Source organism: Eurytemora carolleeae, unplaced genomic scaffold (assembly GCF_000591075.1).
Source record: "Eurytemora carolleeae unplaced genomic scaffold, Eaff_2.0 scaffold101, whole genome shotgun sequence".
Classification (NCBI taxonomy): domain Eukaryota; kingdom Metazoa; phylum Arthropoda; class Copepoda; order Calanoida; family Temoridae; genus Eurytemora; species Eurytemora carolleeae.
In genome coordinates this window covers 50,975-69,810 of record NW_019396023.1, presented here as the reverse complement: position 1 = coordinate 69,810, position 18,836 = coordinate 50,975, and the positions used below count along the sequence as shown (strand labels likewise).

At 32.8% G+C, this 18,836-nt stretch overlaps 3 protein-coding genes across 3 annotated transcripts; all 3 read left to right on the top strand.

The window, feature by feature from the left end:
* The first annotated feature begins 232 nt into the window (after positions 1-232).
* On the top strand, positions 233-2,543 carry LOC111700486 (uncharacterized). Its single transcript, XM_023471455.1, has 3 exons — positions 233-426; positions 903-1,022; positions 1,807-2,543. Exons 1-3 carry the CDS (start codon positions 241-243, stop codon positions 2,191-2,193), a joined length of 693 nt encoding a protein of 230 aa, XP_023327223.1. The 5' UTR covers positions 233-240; the 3' UTR covers positions 2,194-2,543.
* An 11-nt stretch (positions 2,544-2,554) lies between these two features.
* Positions 2,555-8,685, top strand: LOC111700317 (zinc finger X-chromosomal protein). Its single transcript, XM_023471228.1, has 16 exons — positions 2,555-2,602; positions 3,181-3,245; positions 3,419-3,525; positions 3,601-3,745; positions 3,828-3,939; positions 4,179-4,333; positions 4,688-4,755; positions 4,849-5,002; positions 5,369-5,500; positions 5,587-5,670; positions 5,726-5,800; positions 5,906-5,997; positions 6,423-6,497; positions 7,303-7,415; positions 7,886-7,951; positions 8,440-8,685. The coding sequence occupies exons 1-16, from the start codon at positions 2,560-2,562 to the stop codon at positions 8,535-8,537; spliced, it is 1,584 nt and encodes a 527-aa protein (XP_023326996.1). The 5' UTR covers positions 2,555-2,559; the 3' UTR covers positions 8,538-8,685.
* Positions 8,686-8,729: 44 nt separating this feature from the next.
* Positions 8,730-15,067, top strand: LOC111700410 (zinc finger protein 425). Its single transcript, XM_023471337.1, has 12 exons — positions 8,730-9,129; positions 9,298-9,390; positions 9,635-9,734; positions 10,024-10,105; positions 10,563-10,788; positions 11,126-11,239; positions 11,612-11,785; positions 13,054-13,166; positions 13,540-13,637; positions 14,204-14,449; positions 14,673-14,753; positions 14,813-15,067. The coding sequence occupies exons 1-12, from the start codon at positions 9,017-9,019 to the stop codon at positions 14,876-14,878; spliced, it is 1,506 nt and encodes a 501-aa protein (XP_023327105.1). The 5' UTR covers positions 8,730-9,016; the 3' UTR covers positions 14,879-15,067.
* The last annotated feature ends 3,769 nt before the right edge of the window (positions 15,068-18,836 follow it).

Genomic DNA, 18,836 nt, shown 5'->3' with positions numbered 1-18,836 from the left:
TATCTTAATGAGACAGCTGAACTCTTTGATATTAAACTCTCAGTTAACAGTTAAAATTAGTTTAAAAGTTGGTTAGGTTTAGTAACTATTTAGCTAATAATTCTGTCCTACGTGCATTTAATTTATTAAAATTTTACCATTTTAAAAACAAATGTATTTTTATATTCTAAAAAATCCTAATTTCTTGAATAAAGTTCAAAATATATTTTTAAGCAATTCAATATTTTTCAGATATCTAAAATGCAACCCAAAACCTCAAGTATTGCATCTCTGATATCTGTGTGTGATGAAGGTGTGAGAAGGTTCAGCCCATCTAGTTTACCTGGACTCCTCTACACAGTTGTCTACCAGAGCTTAGATCTATCCCTGACAGGAGTAGATTTTATTTTACAGTTTATATTCTTCACGTGGGCCTCTGTTTACCAGGTATACATGCAGTTTGCTTTAAAAATTATTGTCATGTTCGTTTTTTTTTTTATAAGAAATGTCGTTTAGAATTCTGTCATTTTTAACTGATGCTGGATTAAAAATGTTCAGTGCACATTCAAAGAAAAAATCAGTTACAAATACGAAAATCCTAGTCATAAATGCCCCTTTGCATATCGGAAATATGAATTTCATAGAAAACTATTTTTATTACTTATCTTATTCAAACAACGTAGGTAATATCTCAGTCCATGGGTTTCTAGAGTTTTTATATATATCCTTTTTTCAGCTAACCATAAAATCTCACTTTTTATCTTCCAATTTTATGAAAACCTTGTTTTGATAAAAAAAATATTTTTAGATAAGGAATTAAACAACAGTTTTTAATTGTCTCTAGCAGAATTCATAATTTGACAAATCAAAAGTCTAGAATTTTAGGTTTCAGGCCATTTAATTTTTAACATGTTTTTAAATAGTTGGTTTTGTACCTGCTCTACCTGGGACTAATGATATTCTGTAAGCTGACCGGCCAAACGAGGCAGCTAGAGAAAACAGACGAGATGGTTAAACGCTTACAGACAGAGTTACGGCTAAAGGTAGGAACTCAGGAAGGATACAGACAGAGTAACAGATAAAGTTTGGAAGGATACAGACAGAGTTACAGATACAGTTTGGAAGGATACAGACAGAGTTACAGATAAAGGTTGGAAGGATACAGAAAGAATTACAGATAAGAAAGGAAGAATACATAAAGAGTTACAGATAAAGGTAGAAAGAATACATACAAAGTTACAGATAACGGTAGGAAGGATACAGACAGAGTTAGGAAGGATACATACAGAGTTACAGATAAAGGTAGGAAGAATACATACAGAGTTACAGATAAGGGTAGGAAGGATACAGACAGAGTTAGGAAGGATACATTACAGATAAAGTTAGGAAGGATACATACAGAGTTACAGATAAAGGTAGGAAGGATACAAACAGAGTTACAGATAAAGGTAGGAAGGATACATACAGAGTTACAGATAAAGGTAGGAAGGATAGAAGAGGTACTATTAAAGGCTACAGGAGCACAGAGAAAGTTAAAATGGATACAGTACTGAGCCATGGAGACATTGTTTAAGCTACAATAAAATTGAGAAATAATCGGGGAATTTAAGGTCAATATCAAGGTTTCTGAACTCTCTAATGCTCCCCCTCTCCTCTGGGGGAAAGCTAGACATTTTTATGTGCGCTACGCGCGCATTACTGTAGGCTCACAATTGTATCCGCCCGTGTAGTTTGGGTACGAAGATTCATGCAAAACTGAAGAGAGAAAGATTATAACGGAAATAAGAAAAAGAAAATCTCGAAAAACTGATTATATGATTTTTCCAGGAAATGAGTCTGTATGAACAAGCTGGTCTCTACTTTATAGAACAGGAGAGCGGTTATCTTACAGAATCCACGGACCTCGAAACATCTGATCTGGATGAACAAGATGTCGATTTTGAGATCTCGGAAACTGATCCATCAAGGACGGATTCATTTCTTGACAGCTCCAAGTGCGACCTACATAATAACCGAATTATTGCTGCGGAAACTGAAAATCAATTTATGATAAATTCCCAAATTAAAACTAAGGTGGTGGAACCTTCTTCTCAGGGACTGATGTTCTCTGATGTTGGATTAGAGGATGAATGTGATGAGAACCAGAATTATCCTGACTCCGGGTTTGATGATTCTACGGATGCGGACTGTTCAGTTCACAGTCTGGAAAGATAAAACTCCTGTGTTGGAAAGTTTTATTATTCTGAATATTTTATTTGCTAGTTTTATTTTAGTCAAGCTCAAGCCAACGATCTTCGGATCTAAAAATGCTTTTAGGTCTAAGACCAATTATGCTTTATTTTTGCAAGTTTTCTCGCTTACATTTTTATATTTTTTAAACGTCCTATCTCAGCTACGTGATATAAACTCTAATCTCTAAACTCTAAAAAGTCTCATTCTACTATAATGTGATATGTTTAAAACCAAGAGGTTTTTGCTAATGTGATATTTATTAAATTGTGCCAAAACTATATTTTGCTCTTTATACTCCTAGTAAATGATTTACAACGATGTTTAATTTATATATTTTACAGAAATAAAATGGAGTTTCCTACTCCAGCACAATATATTGATTCTAATCTAGGTCAGTCTAAAATCTAGAATTAAAGAAACTGTTTTGTTGTGGCGTGTCCTATTCACAACATTACGCTTTAAACCTTTCACTTTTCAAGGACGACGGAATTATTCTTTATTGTTGATAACTTTGTTTACAAGTCTCCTTCTATTTACAAAATATTAATGTTTAATGTTTATTGTTTACTTTCTAGAAGTTGGAGAAAATAAATATTTTTTTTAGCCCTTTTTAAATGTTTAAATGTTCGGGATTTTTGAGGAATATGTGTTGAGTTCTCTAGCGTGCAAGTTTCCGGTAATTTGAACACCATTTTACAGACAAACACACAAATTTCTCGGTCTTAGATGACCAGACTATAGTTTAAAGGGTACCATTGTGAATCCGTCATGAACCTCTCTAAATGGAGGGTCACTTAAAAATTACGCCTACAGTTCTTTCAAAAGCACTTAAGAAAATTCCTGGTTCTAAGTTTTTAAAAAGCCTTATAGTCCATGGTAAAGTAAACACAACGGGAGTAAAATTTTAAAAGGAAAAATTGGAAACTCTTCAGTTTCTAGACTTTTCTTGACTTTTCTATAACTTTTTAGTTGGGATGGATAGTTGGGAGCTTGGAACAGGATTCCCAGAGTTTATGGCTGGTTGTCTCAGAGAGGTAAATTCAAGAAAAATTCTGATCATATTATGCAGGAATGGAATCCGCTCCTCTCTTGACCCGTCGGAGTGTTTCATCTCTTATCATGTTGTATAGGTTACCCTGAGTAGAGGAATGGAATCCGCTCCTCTCTTGACCCGTCGGAGTGTTTCATCTCTTATCATGTTGTATAGGTTACCCTGAGTAGAGGAATGGAATCCGCTCCTCTCTTGATCCGCCGGAAGGTTTCTCACCTCTCATATCTCTCTCATCTATACATCAGATTTAACAATATTGAAAGGTAGAGAATAAATAGAAATTACAAGTTTAAGAATTTATGAATTTGGTGAGCCGCCATTTTAATTTCCAATGTCAGGTTATATGATGAGTACAGTGGTATCTTGAAGGAGTTGTCTGTATTTGAATCTGTCGAAGAATATGATTTCGAAAAGATGTTTGATACAGCGGAGAATAAACTCTTAAAAGACCTGAAAACTATGGATCCTAAGAGGATAAATCAGGTAAAACTTTTTTTTTTTAAATTGTTCAGTGATTAACTGCTAAAAAAACTTTTCATGGATTTAAAAAAAAATATTTCTTTAGTCCAAGGTTGAGAAAGTTATTTTAAACCAAGAAATATCTTACTCCTGCGCTATTTGCACGAAAGAATTTAAGAACAGAACATTTCTGAGGAAGCACATGACGATACATGAAGGTAATTGTTTATAAATACTTTCTATAAAAAAGTTGAAAAATTATGAAAATGTTTTTTGTTAATCTATAGAAAAGTGGGTGACGGATAACAGTTCAATTAAAAATAATGGGACGGGATTTTTATTAGACTTCCAACTTTAATTTCGGCCTCATATGAGTATTGAATATTAAAACCTTCAACATGGTGATAAAGTAGGCCTGTATTGTTTCTACCTACATGCATTATTTGAAATTGTTTAGAAGAGACCAGAATTAAAGAAGAAACAGCTGAAGATGAAATTGAAGAAGTTGAGGCTAATATGTTTACTGATATTATTGAAGAAGAGGAAGAAAAAATATTACTAGAGGAAAATATTCCTGCATTTACATTCACCATTGAAGAAAATAGCACTCAGGTTCGGATAGGGGCGTCATTAAACCAATGCTTAGGGTCCGGATCTCTTGGATCATTCTGGCTTTCTTGATCCGGACCGACCGGACCTAAGGAGCAAAAAAAGCAACCAAAAACTGTAAAATAAAACCTTATTTCGCTCTCAAACCCCAAATCTAAGCTGTCGAAAAAAAAAGATTTTTTGGAATAAGCAAAAAAATAAGTGGAAAATAGAAGAAACCTAATTTATTAACAAAATCAGTAAATCTGTAAATCACCTGGCTCTGGATCATTTTTTTGCAGCGCTAAACCGGAATCCAAAGCACTGCATTAAACCATAAATTATCACCAATATTTAAAATCATTGAGATTTTTTTAGATTTTTCCTTGTGATGTTTGTGGCGAAACATTAGAAAACCCAGAAGATTTAGACGAACACATTAAAAGGAAAGAAGTTAAAAATCCAAAGTTTATCAAATTGGAATCAAGCTTTGAATTTTAATCCCTTAGAGTAATTGGTATATTTTTTTTCTTTTTTAGACATGGTAATTATCAATTGATTGTGATTGCTGATAAAGACTCAAATAGTGAAATAAAGAATAAGGGAATGAAATGTGATCATTGTGGTTTAACAGTTAAAAGTAAACATGGCTTAAAGATTCACATGAAAACTCACCTTGACCTGACTTGTGGGGTAAGTAAATTCTTTTTAATTAATTTTGTTTTGCTTCCTGTAGGGTGCCCCACTGATTGCAACTAAAATGTTAAAATGGTAAACTTATATTTTAAGACCATAGTTGTCGCAAGGAAAGAAAATAAGTATATGAATATGGGACTTCAAAAAAAATTTCCGTATGGTCATATGCAATGATGATAACGCTTTTAAGAAGATGGAGTGCAAAATAGAGCAGTTTTCATACTATTTTTTTGAAAGATTTTTTTTAATACCTTTCCAAAATTTATTATTTTTCTCCCCTGAATTTCATATTTAATTCAGCTCTGCAACCTTGAATAAATTGTCTGCTCGGCGCCAACAAACATTTTTAAATATAATTTTAAGGTTTGTGGGGAAACTTCTAAAACGCCGCGGCAACTAGCAGGACACATGCGCGTTTGCCACGCACCTGATGGACCGGAGATCTGTGCGCTGTGTGGAAAATCATTCAAAAATCTTGCTTTCCATACTTATAAGGTAAGGTATATTCTACAATTGATATTTGTGAATGTGTACCTGTTCTAGGATTAAAATTTGCTTTTATCAATAATTTCTGCTTTAAGGTGCATTCTGGTAAAATTTTTACATGTGATCATTGTGACTTTAAATCTACACTAAACTGTACCATCAAGAAGCACATTGCCCAGGTAAAGGATTGATTTGTTCAAACTGCTTAAAATTTTCACAATGTATAATCTTTAGGTGCATGAGGGTAGCACTCAAACCTGTGATCTTTGTGGAAAAGTGGTGAAGGAATTAAAGCATCACAAAATAAGAGTAATGTTCAATATTTAGATTATTTCATTTTTATCGAAAAGAAAGAAGAAATTAGTTTATATTTTTGATTTTGTTGATATTCAGTTTTGAATTATTTTTTTTAAGGGATGTCCGTTTACCAAAAGAAAAGTCCGACATCAATGTGATCATTGTGAAAAATCCTTCTCTCTGAAAGACGGATTAAACAGACACATTAGGAACTAAACATTACCTAACTGTACATTAAACTATTTTTGACAAAAAAATTTAAACAAATTTTGTTTTAAACTAAGAATTATTTAATTTTTAAAAGCTCTTATCTTTTGACAGGATAACGTATAGGCATTATCCATGGATACATCGGTTGGACAGGAGCGCCGGCCTCAATTTCATTGACTGACGGGCTGTCTTTTAATAATAATAATAGCCGATAAGTCACTCGACCCATCAGCCACTCCCTCTAAATACTGAGATGTAAGCCTTAGAGGGAGGGAGTCTAATAAAATAATAAAATTATAAAAATGTTTTAATATCAGAGCTGTTCACTCGACCCATCAGCCACTCCCTCTAAATACTGAGATCTAAGCCTTAGAGGGAGGGAGTCTAATAAAATAATAAAATTATAAAAATGTTTTAATATCAGAGCTGTTCATTTCAAACTAAAGGACAAGAGTTGTCAGCATTGTAATTATAGGTCTGCAGAGAGCTTTAATCTCAGGTCAATTCTCAACCTTAACCTTTAATTTGACCGTGACCTTGAAGTTTATGTTGTTCTGAACTTCAATTTATGATTGACCTCTACCTTAAACTTCTGTTTGTTCTTGACCTTGAACTTCTTTTTGATCCTGACCTTGAACTTCTTTTTGATTCTGACCTTGAACTTCTGTTTAATTCTGACCTTGAACTTCTGTTTGACCCCGACCTTGAACTTCTGTTTGATCCTAACCTTGAAATTGACTATAGCCAGTATAACCATGATAATTCGACCATAGCCATCATAACCATGATAATTCGACCATAGCCATCATAACCATGATAATTCGACCATAGCCATCATAACCATGATAATTTGACCATAGCCATCCTAACCATGATAATTTGACCATTGCTATCATAACCATGATAATTTGACCATAGCGCGCCAGTATAACCATGATATTTTGACTAAAGCCAGTATAACCATAATAATTTGACCATAGCCATCATAACCATGATAATTTGACCATAGCCATCATAACCATGATAATTTGACCATAGCCATCATAACCATGATAATTGACCATAGCCAATTTAACCATGATAATTAATATTACCATTGTGAAATATCAAATCTAATATACACGTTTTCTCTTTCATTCGATTTCCGACTTATTTTAATCCTCAATTTTTCTGAACTTGAAAAAAATTTTAAGAATTTTAAAATAGCAAAATAATTACACTTCGTAAATTCTTATCTTTTCCAAGATTTGAGAAAAGAATTATGTTTGAACCATATTTGTGTTATCTTTACATCATTGTTAAAGGATGCATATAGCACGTGTGCATGAAGGGAGGAAAGTTAGTTTACCCTGTCCCTTCTGTAACAAGAACGTTGTCAGTCTACAGTGGCACCTGGAGCAGTATCATAAAGATCAAGGTAGGTCCAGGATTGAAGTCTTTTATATTTTGGCTTCTGTGAAATCAAATCAACCTTATTACCCTAATAATTTTATTATTATTATTTCAATCTATTTTGGTTCAAAATGGCATCACAAAAAACATAGACAAGCTATTTGGTATAAAAAAAAAAACACTAAGAAGTTACAAATTCATCATTTGAATATTTTTTTTAAGACTCGGTTTTCTTAGATGTCGGACCTAAATACCTTAATAGTTTTATTATTATTATTCAAAAATACGAGTACAAAAAATACCAAATATTTTAGAGCAATAACAAGCATTTCATTTTTACACATTATATTTGGTTAAAACGTTTTAAGATATGTATTCCCCAATAGGTTGAGAATTTAGAAATTCCAGTCCAACTTAAAAACATCTAATATTTACCAATTTTTTTTATTTTCTACTATTTCTAAAGAACAAAACGAATCCTCATAATTGTTTCAGATTATTCTGGTTTCATTGCAGAAGAATCTGCTAAGCTTATGCTGCAACCCGACCATGGAGTTTTAGGTCAGAAATTTTACTTCTATAGAAATTGAAAAGAATTTTAAAGATATTTATTTTCCATCCCGTTACTACAGTTAGACAGTTACATCCTCTTTACAACTCTAATATTATTAAGATTTATTTTATTACACAATTATAAATTAATAATAAATGGTGTCAGGTGTACGTATAAAATGTTTTTAATAAAACTGTCTACTTTCAATTTTCATAAACATGCTGCTTCAGATTACTCTAGTTACCCATAAAATGATAAATTACATATGCAGTAATATGTTAATTGCACTTAAACATGTTGATTCAGTAAAAACATCAAATTTTAGAGAGAACTAACACATTTTTCACTTATAACTCATTTTTAACCTATTTTTCTGTATTAATAAAAAATAATTTAAGATATTCTTCAAATATTTTTATCAATGGTGAAAAAATTTCTAAAAATGCATTTGATTTGATAGTTTTTGCTAAAAAAAAGAGATTTTAACTTTTTTTAGATCCTGAAGAAGAGCTGAAACTGTTAGCAGGAGTTACCGGAGATGATCTTTCGTTAGCTGCGTCACAGCTTATCTTCCCCCTCACCAATACGTTATAGACAATCACATTAAAGGGACTACTGTTGTAACTTCAAGTATTCCTCGATTTGAAGAGGGTCGTGGCCTAATCACTTTAAACCTTTATCTGATCAATAATATGGAAATTATTGTCTTTTTCTAGTTTGAAAAATGTTTAATTTTTAAATCACTTCCATTGTTTCCTCAGCAGAAATCCGCAAGTCATAGCAGAGAAACCACAATATGATTAATCAGTTTTCTAGGAAAAAATATTTAATTTATTCTTGACCAGACAAAGTTTTTAAGGTTTCCGTCCTGAATTTAGAATTGTAGGATCATTTAAACAACTTCTGCTGTCTCTTGGCTATTAATTTTTGCCACCTTTTTGTTTTGTTAAAAACAGAAAACTGTTTATAATAAACTTTGTCATAAATTTTTTATATTTTATTTGAGTAAAACTATAGATTTCCTTCATTTATTATTTTTGTTAATATTTTATTTCAGATTTGAATATATACAGATGGAGAGAAATATAGTGTACATACCTAGCGAATACATAGATACCAGTTTGACCGGAAAACATTATACACCGGAGGAGTTACCCTTTGCTCCCTTTGTTGCTGGTACTCTTAGGTACGTCACAAAATTTTCTTTTGATACTATCACGTTTAAATTATTTGGGTGGGTGGGTGTGTGAGTTGGTGGGTGGGCTGGGGGGTGGTTGGTTGGTTGGTCGGTTGAATGAATGAATGAATGATTGATTGATTGATTGATTGATTGATTGATTGATTGATTGATAAGGGAGATAATTTTGTCGCTTGAGTTCTCTAAGTTTCCTAAGCCTAGTAAGAGTAAGATCCAACACCTCTCCTTCCTGGTTCACCTTCAGTCAAGGTGAGACAAATTATAATATTTTTATTTAAAAGAAAAGAAAAAGAAGACAACAAAAATTATATTTTTTTTATTTTGTACAATTCTTTCCAAAATATTTTTTTTATTCTGTACAATTCTTCCCAAAATATTTTTAAAACTTTTAGAATTAAACATCTATTACTCAATTTGTAATTTTAAGAATTTTTAATCCATCTATGAAACATTACATGTTTGGAAGTTTTATTTAAACATAAAATTATTTTAGATTTGATGATTTCTCTCTTCTGTACAAACTGCACTGTAATATCCTACAGGAAATAAACCAGGGGAAAACAAAATGGACGGATCAGGATTATTTTAAAGAGGTCAGCTCTTTCTCATACAGTTTTTGTTCTTTTGACTTCTGGCCCTGACTTATTTTCGTTCAGAACTATACATTAAAGTTGGTTTTGAGCTTTTTGGGTTGAAAAAATAACAGTTATCTTCTTCTCTAGCATAGCTTTAGTTATTGAAAAGCTTCCTAAAAAAACTTAAAAAGAATATTTCTTGTTTTCTCTGCTCACCAAATCTTATAAAAAAGGAAAAGGGGGATAAGTTCCCCCCCACCCACCCGGTAGATTTATCCTTCCACTCCAAGCATATTCTGTTGTTCAGGCTGAGAGAAATATACTTGAATGCTTGGAGAGAAAACATAAGAAGGAAGTAACCTCAGATCCAATATTTGAACTTAAAAAAGGTAACAATAAGAAATTAATCTTACTTTTTACAGAAAAAATACATAAATTCTGTGAAAAATGCATAATATAAGTATTTAATACTATCTCGATCTATTCGAATGCAAACAATTACTTTGTAATTAATTTAAGGTACGGTTTATCAAAAAAATGTATGGAAAGGTTGTGTTTTATATAACCCTGACTCCTTCGGGATGATGGTTGACCATTTTATTTATTTATCTATTAATTTATTTATGCTTCTATGTGAATTAAGGAGTAATCTATACTTGTCTGTTTGAACCTCTGGACCGATTTGGGGAACAAGGGAAATGTTTTAAGCTTGTTTTAAAAGTTTGTAAGTCAACTTGGTTGAATTTTATAGATAAAGTTGTTTTAGAGTGAGCTGAGTTCCCAACCTAGTATGTATTGTTTTTGTATTATGTATATATTTATATGTTCTCTATTTTGATTTTCTAGATAATGATGTAGTAAGAGAGGATGAACTTGATGAAGATGGTGAGATTGTTGGGGACCTGGGGGACCTCTTTGACCTTAAGGAGGACAACGACATGGAGGAGGAGGAGGTGGAGGACCTGGCGGAAGAGAAGGATTTAAAAGGAAATATTATTGAACCGGATCCTGATTATGAAGAAACATCCTTTACCCCTCCAGGAGATACCAAGAAAAAGAAGAAAAAGAAAAAGTATCGAACTTAAATTAATTTGAAAAACTGCCATCACAAATTCAATTGATGATTGTACTATGGTATTATAGCACTTTTTTTCAGTATTCATGCATTTCTACCATACACGCTGAATTCTTTAAAAAATCAGGCCAAATCTGAACCATTTATAGTTACCATTGCAAGTGGTGGAGCTCAATCTTGTTTTCTTTGTATTGTAACCTATAGATCATGGAACTTTGTCTGTTAGTTGATTGTTAATGATGATATTAATGATATATGTAATGTTTAGAATAGATTGCCCTAACTGTTTGAAGAAGATTGTAATTGAGAATATGATACTATAATGTTTGTTTAGAGTTGAGTGCCCTAACTGTTTAAAGAAGATTGTACTGGAGAATAAAGGTTCAATGAGTAAACATCTTGATAAATGCAATGGGTCAAAGTTTACTTGCCCCCATTGTCCCGTCAGGAACACAGCTCAGATCTTTGCGCAAATGAAAAAATTAAATTCTGAACCTTTAGAAATGCTATAAAAAATCGTGGTGTTTCGCTTATTTATACATTTTCTTCAATAATCTGGGGTCATTATGTAAGATCTCACAATTTTGTTAGGTGAATCAATCAAGAAATGGTTTTAGGACTAAGCTACTATTTCTGAAAAAATAAAACCCTCCACGGTCCCTTTGCAGAACAAAGTTTAATTTGTTCGGCTATTATAACAATTTTGACAGCTTAATAAGGATAATTTTCATGGAATAATGGTTAAATGGTAATTATTATTATTATTAAACATTTATTGTCAAAATTTTCTGAAGGGATATTGAGCTGTTGTCGGATTTAGTAAGAACTCCTGGAAGATAATTATGAATCACATAAAACGCGAGCACAGCGAGGAACCCCCCGCTTCTATACTCTGTACTGATTGTGGAGTTGTCAGCACTGGATTCATTAAACACGTTGAACACATGGAAACACATGCCATGGCTTCATGTAATATTTGCAAAAAGAAATTCCGGTATAGTTTTCTGACATTTTTTGTATAATTATATATTTCATCAAACGTTTTTAAAATTAAACAAATATGTTATATTTAAATGAAAAATGTCCAAAGCTTTTTTGAAAGATATATCTTAATTTTTTTTATGAAAAAGTCCTGAGTAGTAAAGGGACTGTAGACGTAGTTCTGAGTAGTAAAGGGACTGTAGACATAGTTCTGAGTAGTAAAGGGTCTGTAGAGTAGTTCTAAATAGTAAAGGGTCTGTAGACGTAGTTCTGAGTAGTAAAGGGTCTGTAGACTTAGTTCTGAATAGTAAAGGGTCTGTAGACGTAGTTCTGAGTAGTAAAGGGTCTGTAGACGTAGTTCTGAATAGTAAAGGGACTGTTGACGTGGTCCTGAGTAGTAAAGGGACTGTTGACGTAGTTCTGAACAGTAAAGGGACTGTAGACGTAGTCCTGAGTAGTAAAGGGACTGTAGACGTACTTCTGAGTAGTAAAGGGACTGTTGACGTAGTTCTGAGTAGTAAAGGGACTGTAGACGTAGTTCTGAGTAGTAAAGGGTTTGTAGACGTAGTTCTGAGTAGTAAAGGGACTGTAGACGTAGTTCTGAGTAGTAAAAGGTCTGTAGACTTAGTTCTGAGTAGTAAAGGGTCTGTAGACGTAGTTCTGAGTTGTAAAGGGTCTGTAGACGTAGTTCTGAGTAGTAAAGGGACTGTTGACGTAGTTCTGAGTAGTAAAGGGACTGTAGACGTAGTTCTGAATTATCTTCCATAGCACCGTTAAAATATGATTTTAACTCAACTTTATTCCAAAAAAAAAAGATTTTAAACCGTTAAAACCCTGTTTTTGATGTCTTAAAACACTCTGTAAAACCGTCTTAAAAACGTTTTTAGTACGCGGTTTTTATCCGGTTTCTGGTTTAAAAATAATCGGTTTTTATCCGGATTTAACTCTGCTTTGTGTTTGTAGGGGAGTTATCTTCCATAGCATGTCTGATTTACCTTAAGTACCTTTTAAACCTTTGTTTGAACAAAAATAATGAAGTTATCCCAATATTTCTGTCTTAAATTAATTTGACCGATTGGAGAGAGAAAATGAAGTTGTCAGAATTTAACGGTTTTCTGGCTAGAAAAACGAGAATATGTTCCTCCTTGTAGCTAGATGAAGGATTATTGAAACCATTGTGAATTGAACCATAACTTGAAACTGTGTTTGCAGTCCCTGAAAGTAGTACTTTTTTATGTAGATCTAAATAACAAAAGAACAAAACTAAGCCAACTTATTTAGAGACGAGATCCGGGTGAAGCGACATCAAAAATTTTGTAACAAAAAGATCCCTGGTGAAGTGTGTCCTTACTGTGGTAAAACTTATAAGTTTTTACAACCTCATATTTACGCAGGTAAACCTTTATCACATTCTTTGTCTCAAATTTACAAAATACAAGAAAGGCAGTTTCTAAATGTAATTCTAAGGACTCAACCCATAAGAAGTTTACATCATTACTATTCACAACTTGTCATTTCTCAAATGCGCGAGTTTCTTTCCCAAAATGCCGTTGCATGAAGTAATTTAAGTAATACATTTTAAAATAGGGATAAAGATATTTTTATCATAAAATAATAAGATAAAGACTAGAATGGAAAATACCGTTGGTCCTTTTCATCAAATTTTGTTTAAAAAAACCTTTCCATCAAAAAATATATGTTAAGAACTTAAGTGCTGGCTTATCTTGACTAAAAAAAAGAAATATTTGATATATTTTATTTGTTTAGTTCACACTGAAAGAGAAGCAAAGAAATGTTCTGCTTGTAATTTTACATCAACAATCAGCGGATCTGTGAGCACTCATTTCAGAAGGGTCCATAGCAAGGTAACACCCCCCCTCACCACACTCATCATTGGAATTTCCAACATTTGATGTAAAACTATCACAAACAATTTCGGGAACCCAGCTTTGCACGAAAACTTAATTTTCCTTGAAATCGTCATTCCACTCAACATAGAATTTTTAAATTAAACCAACAACATTCCTGTGGTCAAACCAAGTTTTTTAATCAGAATTTGTTGCAAATCAGCCAAGAGGTTCATGAGTTATGATCGGACATATACACAAACAGAGATTTCTACTTTATATTTAAAAAAGTTACTAAAAGTTACCGAACCGTCCTTTAACTGAACTTGAGCGAGTTTACCAGGAAACTATATTTTCGCTTTTAAAGTCGACCCACTCAACTTAAAATCCTTAAAGCAAGCTAAGAACTTTCCCGTGGGCCTCCCGAGTTCCCCAATCAAAATTGAGGCAAATCTGTACAGGGGTTCCTGAGTTATGATCGGACGAATAAAGACACAGACCAACGAAATTACCATTTTATATATTGAAACTCATATTAACTTAACATTTGAAAAGCAGCATTAAATTAAATCTTATTATTTTAGCCTGGTGTATGTGAGCTATGCAACAAAACTGTGAAAGATTTGAATCGACACATGAAGATTGGTTATTGCACTATATCAGAAGCAGAGAGGCGATTATTCCAATGTGATCAATGTGACAAAACATTTACAATGTCCTACCATTTAAAACGACACATAAATGGCGTACATCTGAAAACCAAAGACTTCCAGTGTGCAGAATGTGTTTATAGATGTACAAACAGTTTTAATCTTGGTATTCATATTAAGGTAAGAAATAATAAATACACATGAGATACCTCAATGTTGCCAGAAATAACCTCCAGAATTCAAAAGTTTCAATTACAGAATCAAACATTTTACTCATTGGTGGTTTTAATATCTAATGGGGTGCTGGTGGGCCGGGTTACTCGTTTTTCTGAGGCCATTTCAATGAAAAATGAGGCTTCAAAATTAAGCTAATTTACCATAATTTACACTAGTTTTATTGTAGAGAGTTCACCAAGGTATACAGCTAAAAACTGAATGTTTAATCTGCAAAAAGGAAGTTTACAACCTAGATTATCATATGAAGGTAAACACAAGCTGACCCATGCTTTATTTCTGGATTATTTTCATCTGTTTTTATTCAAGGCTTATCATCAGGAGGAACTACTCTCTAGTGTAGGCGTTCAGGTCACCACCAATAGGAAGCAATAGAGAGCTCAACTCCGGGAGTTGTAGAAAGTTCAACTAGTCGAAACTCTGGAAGCTCTAGAGAGATCAACTAGTGGAAACTCTGGGAGCTGTAGAGAGTTAAACTAGTGAAAACCAGGGAATAGGAATAACGGGAAAGGAAATGGCGCTGGTCTGGCATGAGAAAGCCAGTCGCACTGCTTTGCAGACCAGTACGGTAACCTTACACACACTCTTTTGGTACAGACATACAACATGACTACAGTCAAGGAAATTGGAGTACAATGTCGTCAATTATAATTAAACTTGAATAACGAGTAGTTTATTGTAAACTTTAATCAAATTTTATTCTTTGCATGAAAATTTGGCTTATAGTGTCGACTTAAATGTATAAATAATATATTACATGCATATTAACCTTATTTTTAAGTTAACAATTAACAATAAACAAATGTACTCTCCTAGACTGAACAAATACCGAGATTCTTTCGTACTGTATAAACCTACAGTACACACCTTTGGTACGGTAACCTTACACACACTCTTTTGGTACAGACACACACACATGACGTTTCCGCCCCCTGGTGGAAACTCCGATAACTCTGGGAGCTCATAAAGGAGGCCAGACCTCTCAAAAAAAAACTAAAATACCATTTAAATTGTAATTTTTTTCATCAATTTGTTCTTTTGAATCTCTAGGATGGCCATTCAAGCTATTAATGTTGGAGTCAATGTTAAAGTTAAAATCAAATTTAAAATCCTGGATAATATGGTTATATATAAATTGCTGAATGGTTTTTTGACACTTACTTTGGATGTCCGGATCTGCAGGACAATCTAAGATGCACGATGGTTGGAATACCTAAGCCCCCAGTTCCTAGAAACAATTCTGTGCATATGCATTTTAGGGATGTATTATATAATCAAAATTAGAGACATTGCATTTTTGTTTGTAAACATTGTTATTAGAAAAATCAGTTTATTGTTTTAGTGACGTTTTAGGAATTTTTTCATTCCTCAATTGAACATAATTTTTTTATAAGATTTACATGTTTTATTTTATAGATGGTTTTATGATTTATGTATTAATACTGTATTCGTCTATTTGTCATGAATAAAGTTGGTAGCTATTCTTTGTTAAATTTGGAAATTATTTCATTTAAAATTTATAAAAACTAGGGACATGAAGAAATTCTGGGGATTTTATATAAAAGATGAAGATTATAAGTCTTGTCTGGAGAAATCCACAGTCACTTTTTCTTTAAAATTATGTTAAACTAACACTTTATGGGATTTTTACAAAGGGAGTCGCTCTAAGTTACGTCCCAGATTATCGACTAAATTTCATGGGACCCTCCATCAAGTCTGATTCAGAACGGTTTGGTTTGAAGAGTTGATGTTCACGTCTAAAAATAGGAAAATATGAAATAACAAAAATAGTTTGTGGCACATACAGAGCGTCCCATATCATATTAGATTATCTCCAATCTTTAACACCTAAATATACGCACATAATACTCGAAAAATCTAGCATTTTCAGCAAAAAATAAATTCTATTAACCTTATTAAATTTTTCAAAATGATTCATTCTTTTTAAATTTTCTGATTTGTCCCCCAAATCGTAATTTAGACCCATTGACGCGGTCTAATTTGATGTGGGACACCCTGTACATTAAAATATTTATGCTATTTTAATCCTTAAGGGAACTCAGTTTTTGTCACAAAATAATTTTCTAATAAATAATTTCTATTGCAAACCTGTCGGTGTAAACCTTTAATATTTCAAATTCCGACTATTTGATCTCACAGATTTCATAGTTTGAAATATCAAAGGTCTAGTATATCGGGTTGCAAAGATATAGAGAATCAAAAGATCAGAGTTTGTGGCAAGAAGTCCGTCCCTTTTTAAAAATATATTGATTCAATTAAGTAACATTTGAAACACATTTTGAATGCGAAAATTGTTTGAATAGAAAGTTCAATTGTAAGCAAGTCGTCTTGCTACTGTCATGTTTCGTGGGACACCCTGTTTCTGAAACAAATGCGTAGTTGTATAGAATATGTAATAGTATGCTATTGCTTAATACAATTGACGCAGTAAATTTAGGTTATTACGCAGCTCCATGCATGACAAAAATAAACAACATGCGTCATGAGTTTTAAGATGAATGTTTCATATGTGTAAGTTCGACAATTGGGGAGGGGGGGGGGGGGGGGTTAAGAAGTCCTCAATGAGTAATCTTCGCCACCCAAACATGTTTTGCGGCATGCGCTTCCCAATTGGTAATCTCCACAATTCCTCAATCGTAAAATCTTCTTTTCTGAGATTTTAATTTTAATGCATTTTTAACAAAATTTTCGAAATCTATGGGGGTTTCATGGCATTTGTATTGACAAACTAAATTTTTTATTTGTTTTCAGATTGGTTATGGTCAACAGAAACTGAGAAATAAGTCATATTTCGTTTTAGCCGAATCTTAGATCCAATTCGCTGATTTAATGACTGCATATCATTATTGGAGTTAAGATAATAAAAGTTCGGGCTCCCTGTTTACTAAAAATTATCTCGATCCACCCAAAGTAATATCTAGCTGGCCATTTAAAAGATATTTTCAAAAACTTCTTCTTCAAACTTTTATTAACGAAAAAACACAAATACATTTAAATGAATTAGTATTTAAAACGTGCAAACATACATATATTGAAACACACTAAGGTTAGAATTTATATTTAAGAAATTTCTTATCGCAATTTACTCTATGTATATGATTTTATAAGATCAATAATAACAAAATCAGCCCCGTTCTGACAAATATAAGGTTAGGGCTTTTTGCCAATAGGTAGTTATTTTCGAAACAGAGGAGCAATAAAGAAAGTATCAATATTGTACACCAAAGGGCCATTACCAGTGGTCAATATGGTCTTATTTCTGAGAAATAAAAGATTTACAGAGGCGTATTCAGCCCCCCCCTTAAAAAGAAAAAAATGTAAGCCCCACCTTGGACAAATTCCTGAATATTCCCCTGACGATTTAATGTTACGTTATTTTTGTCTAATTACCAATTGAGGTAGTGGAGATTACCAATTGAGGAGCGCGTTTAGGTGGCGGTGATTGCTCATTGAGCAAATTGGATTCTTAATATTCAACACAATTGTGAGCTACTTTTCCTTCTCATTAATAGATCGGGGGGGGGGGGGGGCAATTTTACACCCCACCCCCTGTAGTTTTTTTACATGACTTAAAAAATATTGGTTAGAGATTGTTAAAATTTTCGGACTTTTCCTAAATTCTCATAGCCCTCCTTTTAGGCCTAAAATCGCGCACTTAAACACCAACTAATTCTGCCTCACTGCGATTTAATGGTCTCACGCTCTCTAGCAAAAATCGTTGAGAATTTTGCCAATTACTTCTAAAAAACCAAATCTAACAAGAAGTGCTTTACAGTGCTAAAATGAACATGTAAAGGGCTACAGAAAAGCATAAGTGAGTTAGAGCGATAAAATCTAAGCTTAGGGCGTTGCGACACTTCAAAGTCAGCCCTGTCTTTAAAATTGATGAGACTGTTTATAAGGAGGCTGAATCTATGTGGCCTAAGCCCTCAAGCCACTGCCTGAATGCGTACATGTTGCAAACTTTTTTGCATACACTCCTTCAAAGGAAAACTCTTAAAGTATGACGACTCCAAGTTCAAATTAAATATTTTGCCTAAAATATAGGGATGTAATGGCTTATTTAATGATTTGACAAAGAAAGAAACAACTTTACAGTTTATAATCATAAATATAAAAATTCAGATGCATAAATTCACTACAGTCGTTTCTAAAGTCTCATCATAACTATAGATTACAAATTTAAAATAACCAGTAATCATTTAAATAATGTTTATTGGTTTTAAAAAAGGGTAAGTTTATTAAACTTGGTTCTCGCATTTTCTTTAGCTACTTTTTGATTTTTTTGTTTAACAAAGTGTCTCAAATGGAC

Bases quoted from the DNA above. Each gene is read 5' to 3' on its own strand.
- LOC111700486 (XM_023471455.1), top strand. From the start codon at position 241: ATGCAACCCAAAACCTCAAGTATTGCATCTCTGATATCTGTGTGTGAT. The intron at 427-902 runs GTATACATGCAG...GTTTTTAAATAG, and splicing joins CGTGGGCCTCTGTTTACCAG to TTGGTTTTGTACCTGCTCTA. The intron at 1,023-1,806 runs GTAGGAACTCAG...TGATTTTTCCAG, and splicing joins AGACAGAGTTACGGCTAAAG to GAAATGAGTCTGTATGAACA.
- LOC111700317 (XM_023471228.1), top strand. From the start codon at position 2,560: ATGGAGTTTCCTACTCCAGCACAATATATTGATTCTAATCTAG. The intron at 3,746-3,827 runs GTAAAACTTTTT...ATATTTCTTTAG, and splicing joins ATCCTAAGAGGATAAATCAG to TCCAAGGTTGAGAAAGTTAT. The intron at 5,671-5,725 runs GTAAAGGATTGA...TATAATCTTTAG, and splicing joins TCAAGAAGCACATTGCCCAG to GTGCATGAGGGTAGCACTCA.
- LOC111700410 (XM_023471337.1), top strand. From the start codon at position 9,017: ATGGAGAGAAATATAGTGTACATACCTAGCGAATACATAGATACCAGT. The intron at 9,391-9,634 runs GTGAGACAAATT...AAATTATTTTAG, and splicing joins CTGGTTCACCTTCAGTCAAG to ATTTGATGATTTCTCTCTTC. The intron at 14,754-14,812 runs GTAAACACAAGC...TTTTTATTCAAG, and splicing joins ACCTAGATTATCATATGAAG to GCTTATCATCAGGAGGAACT.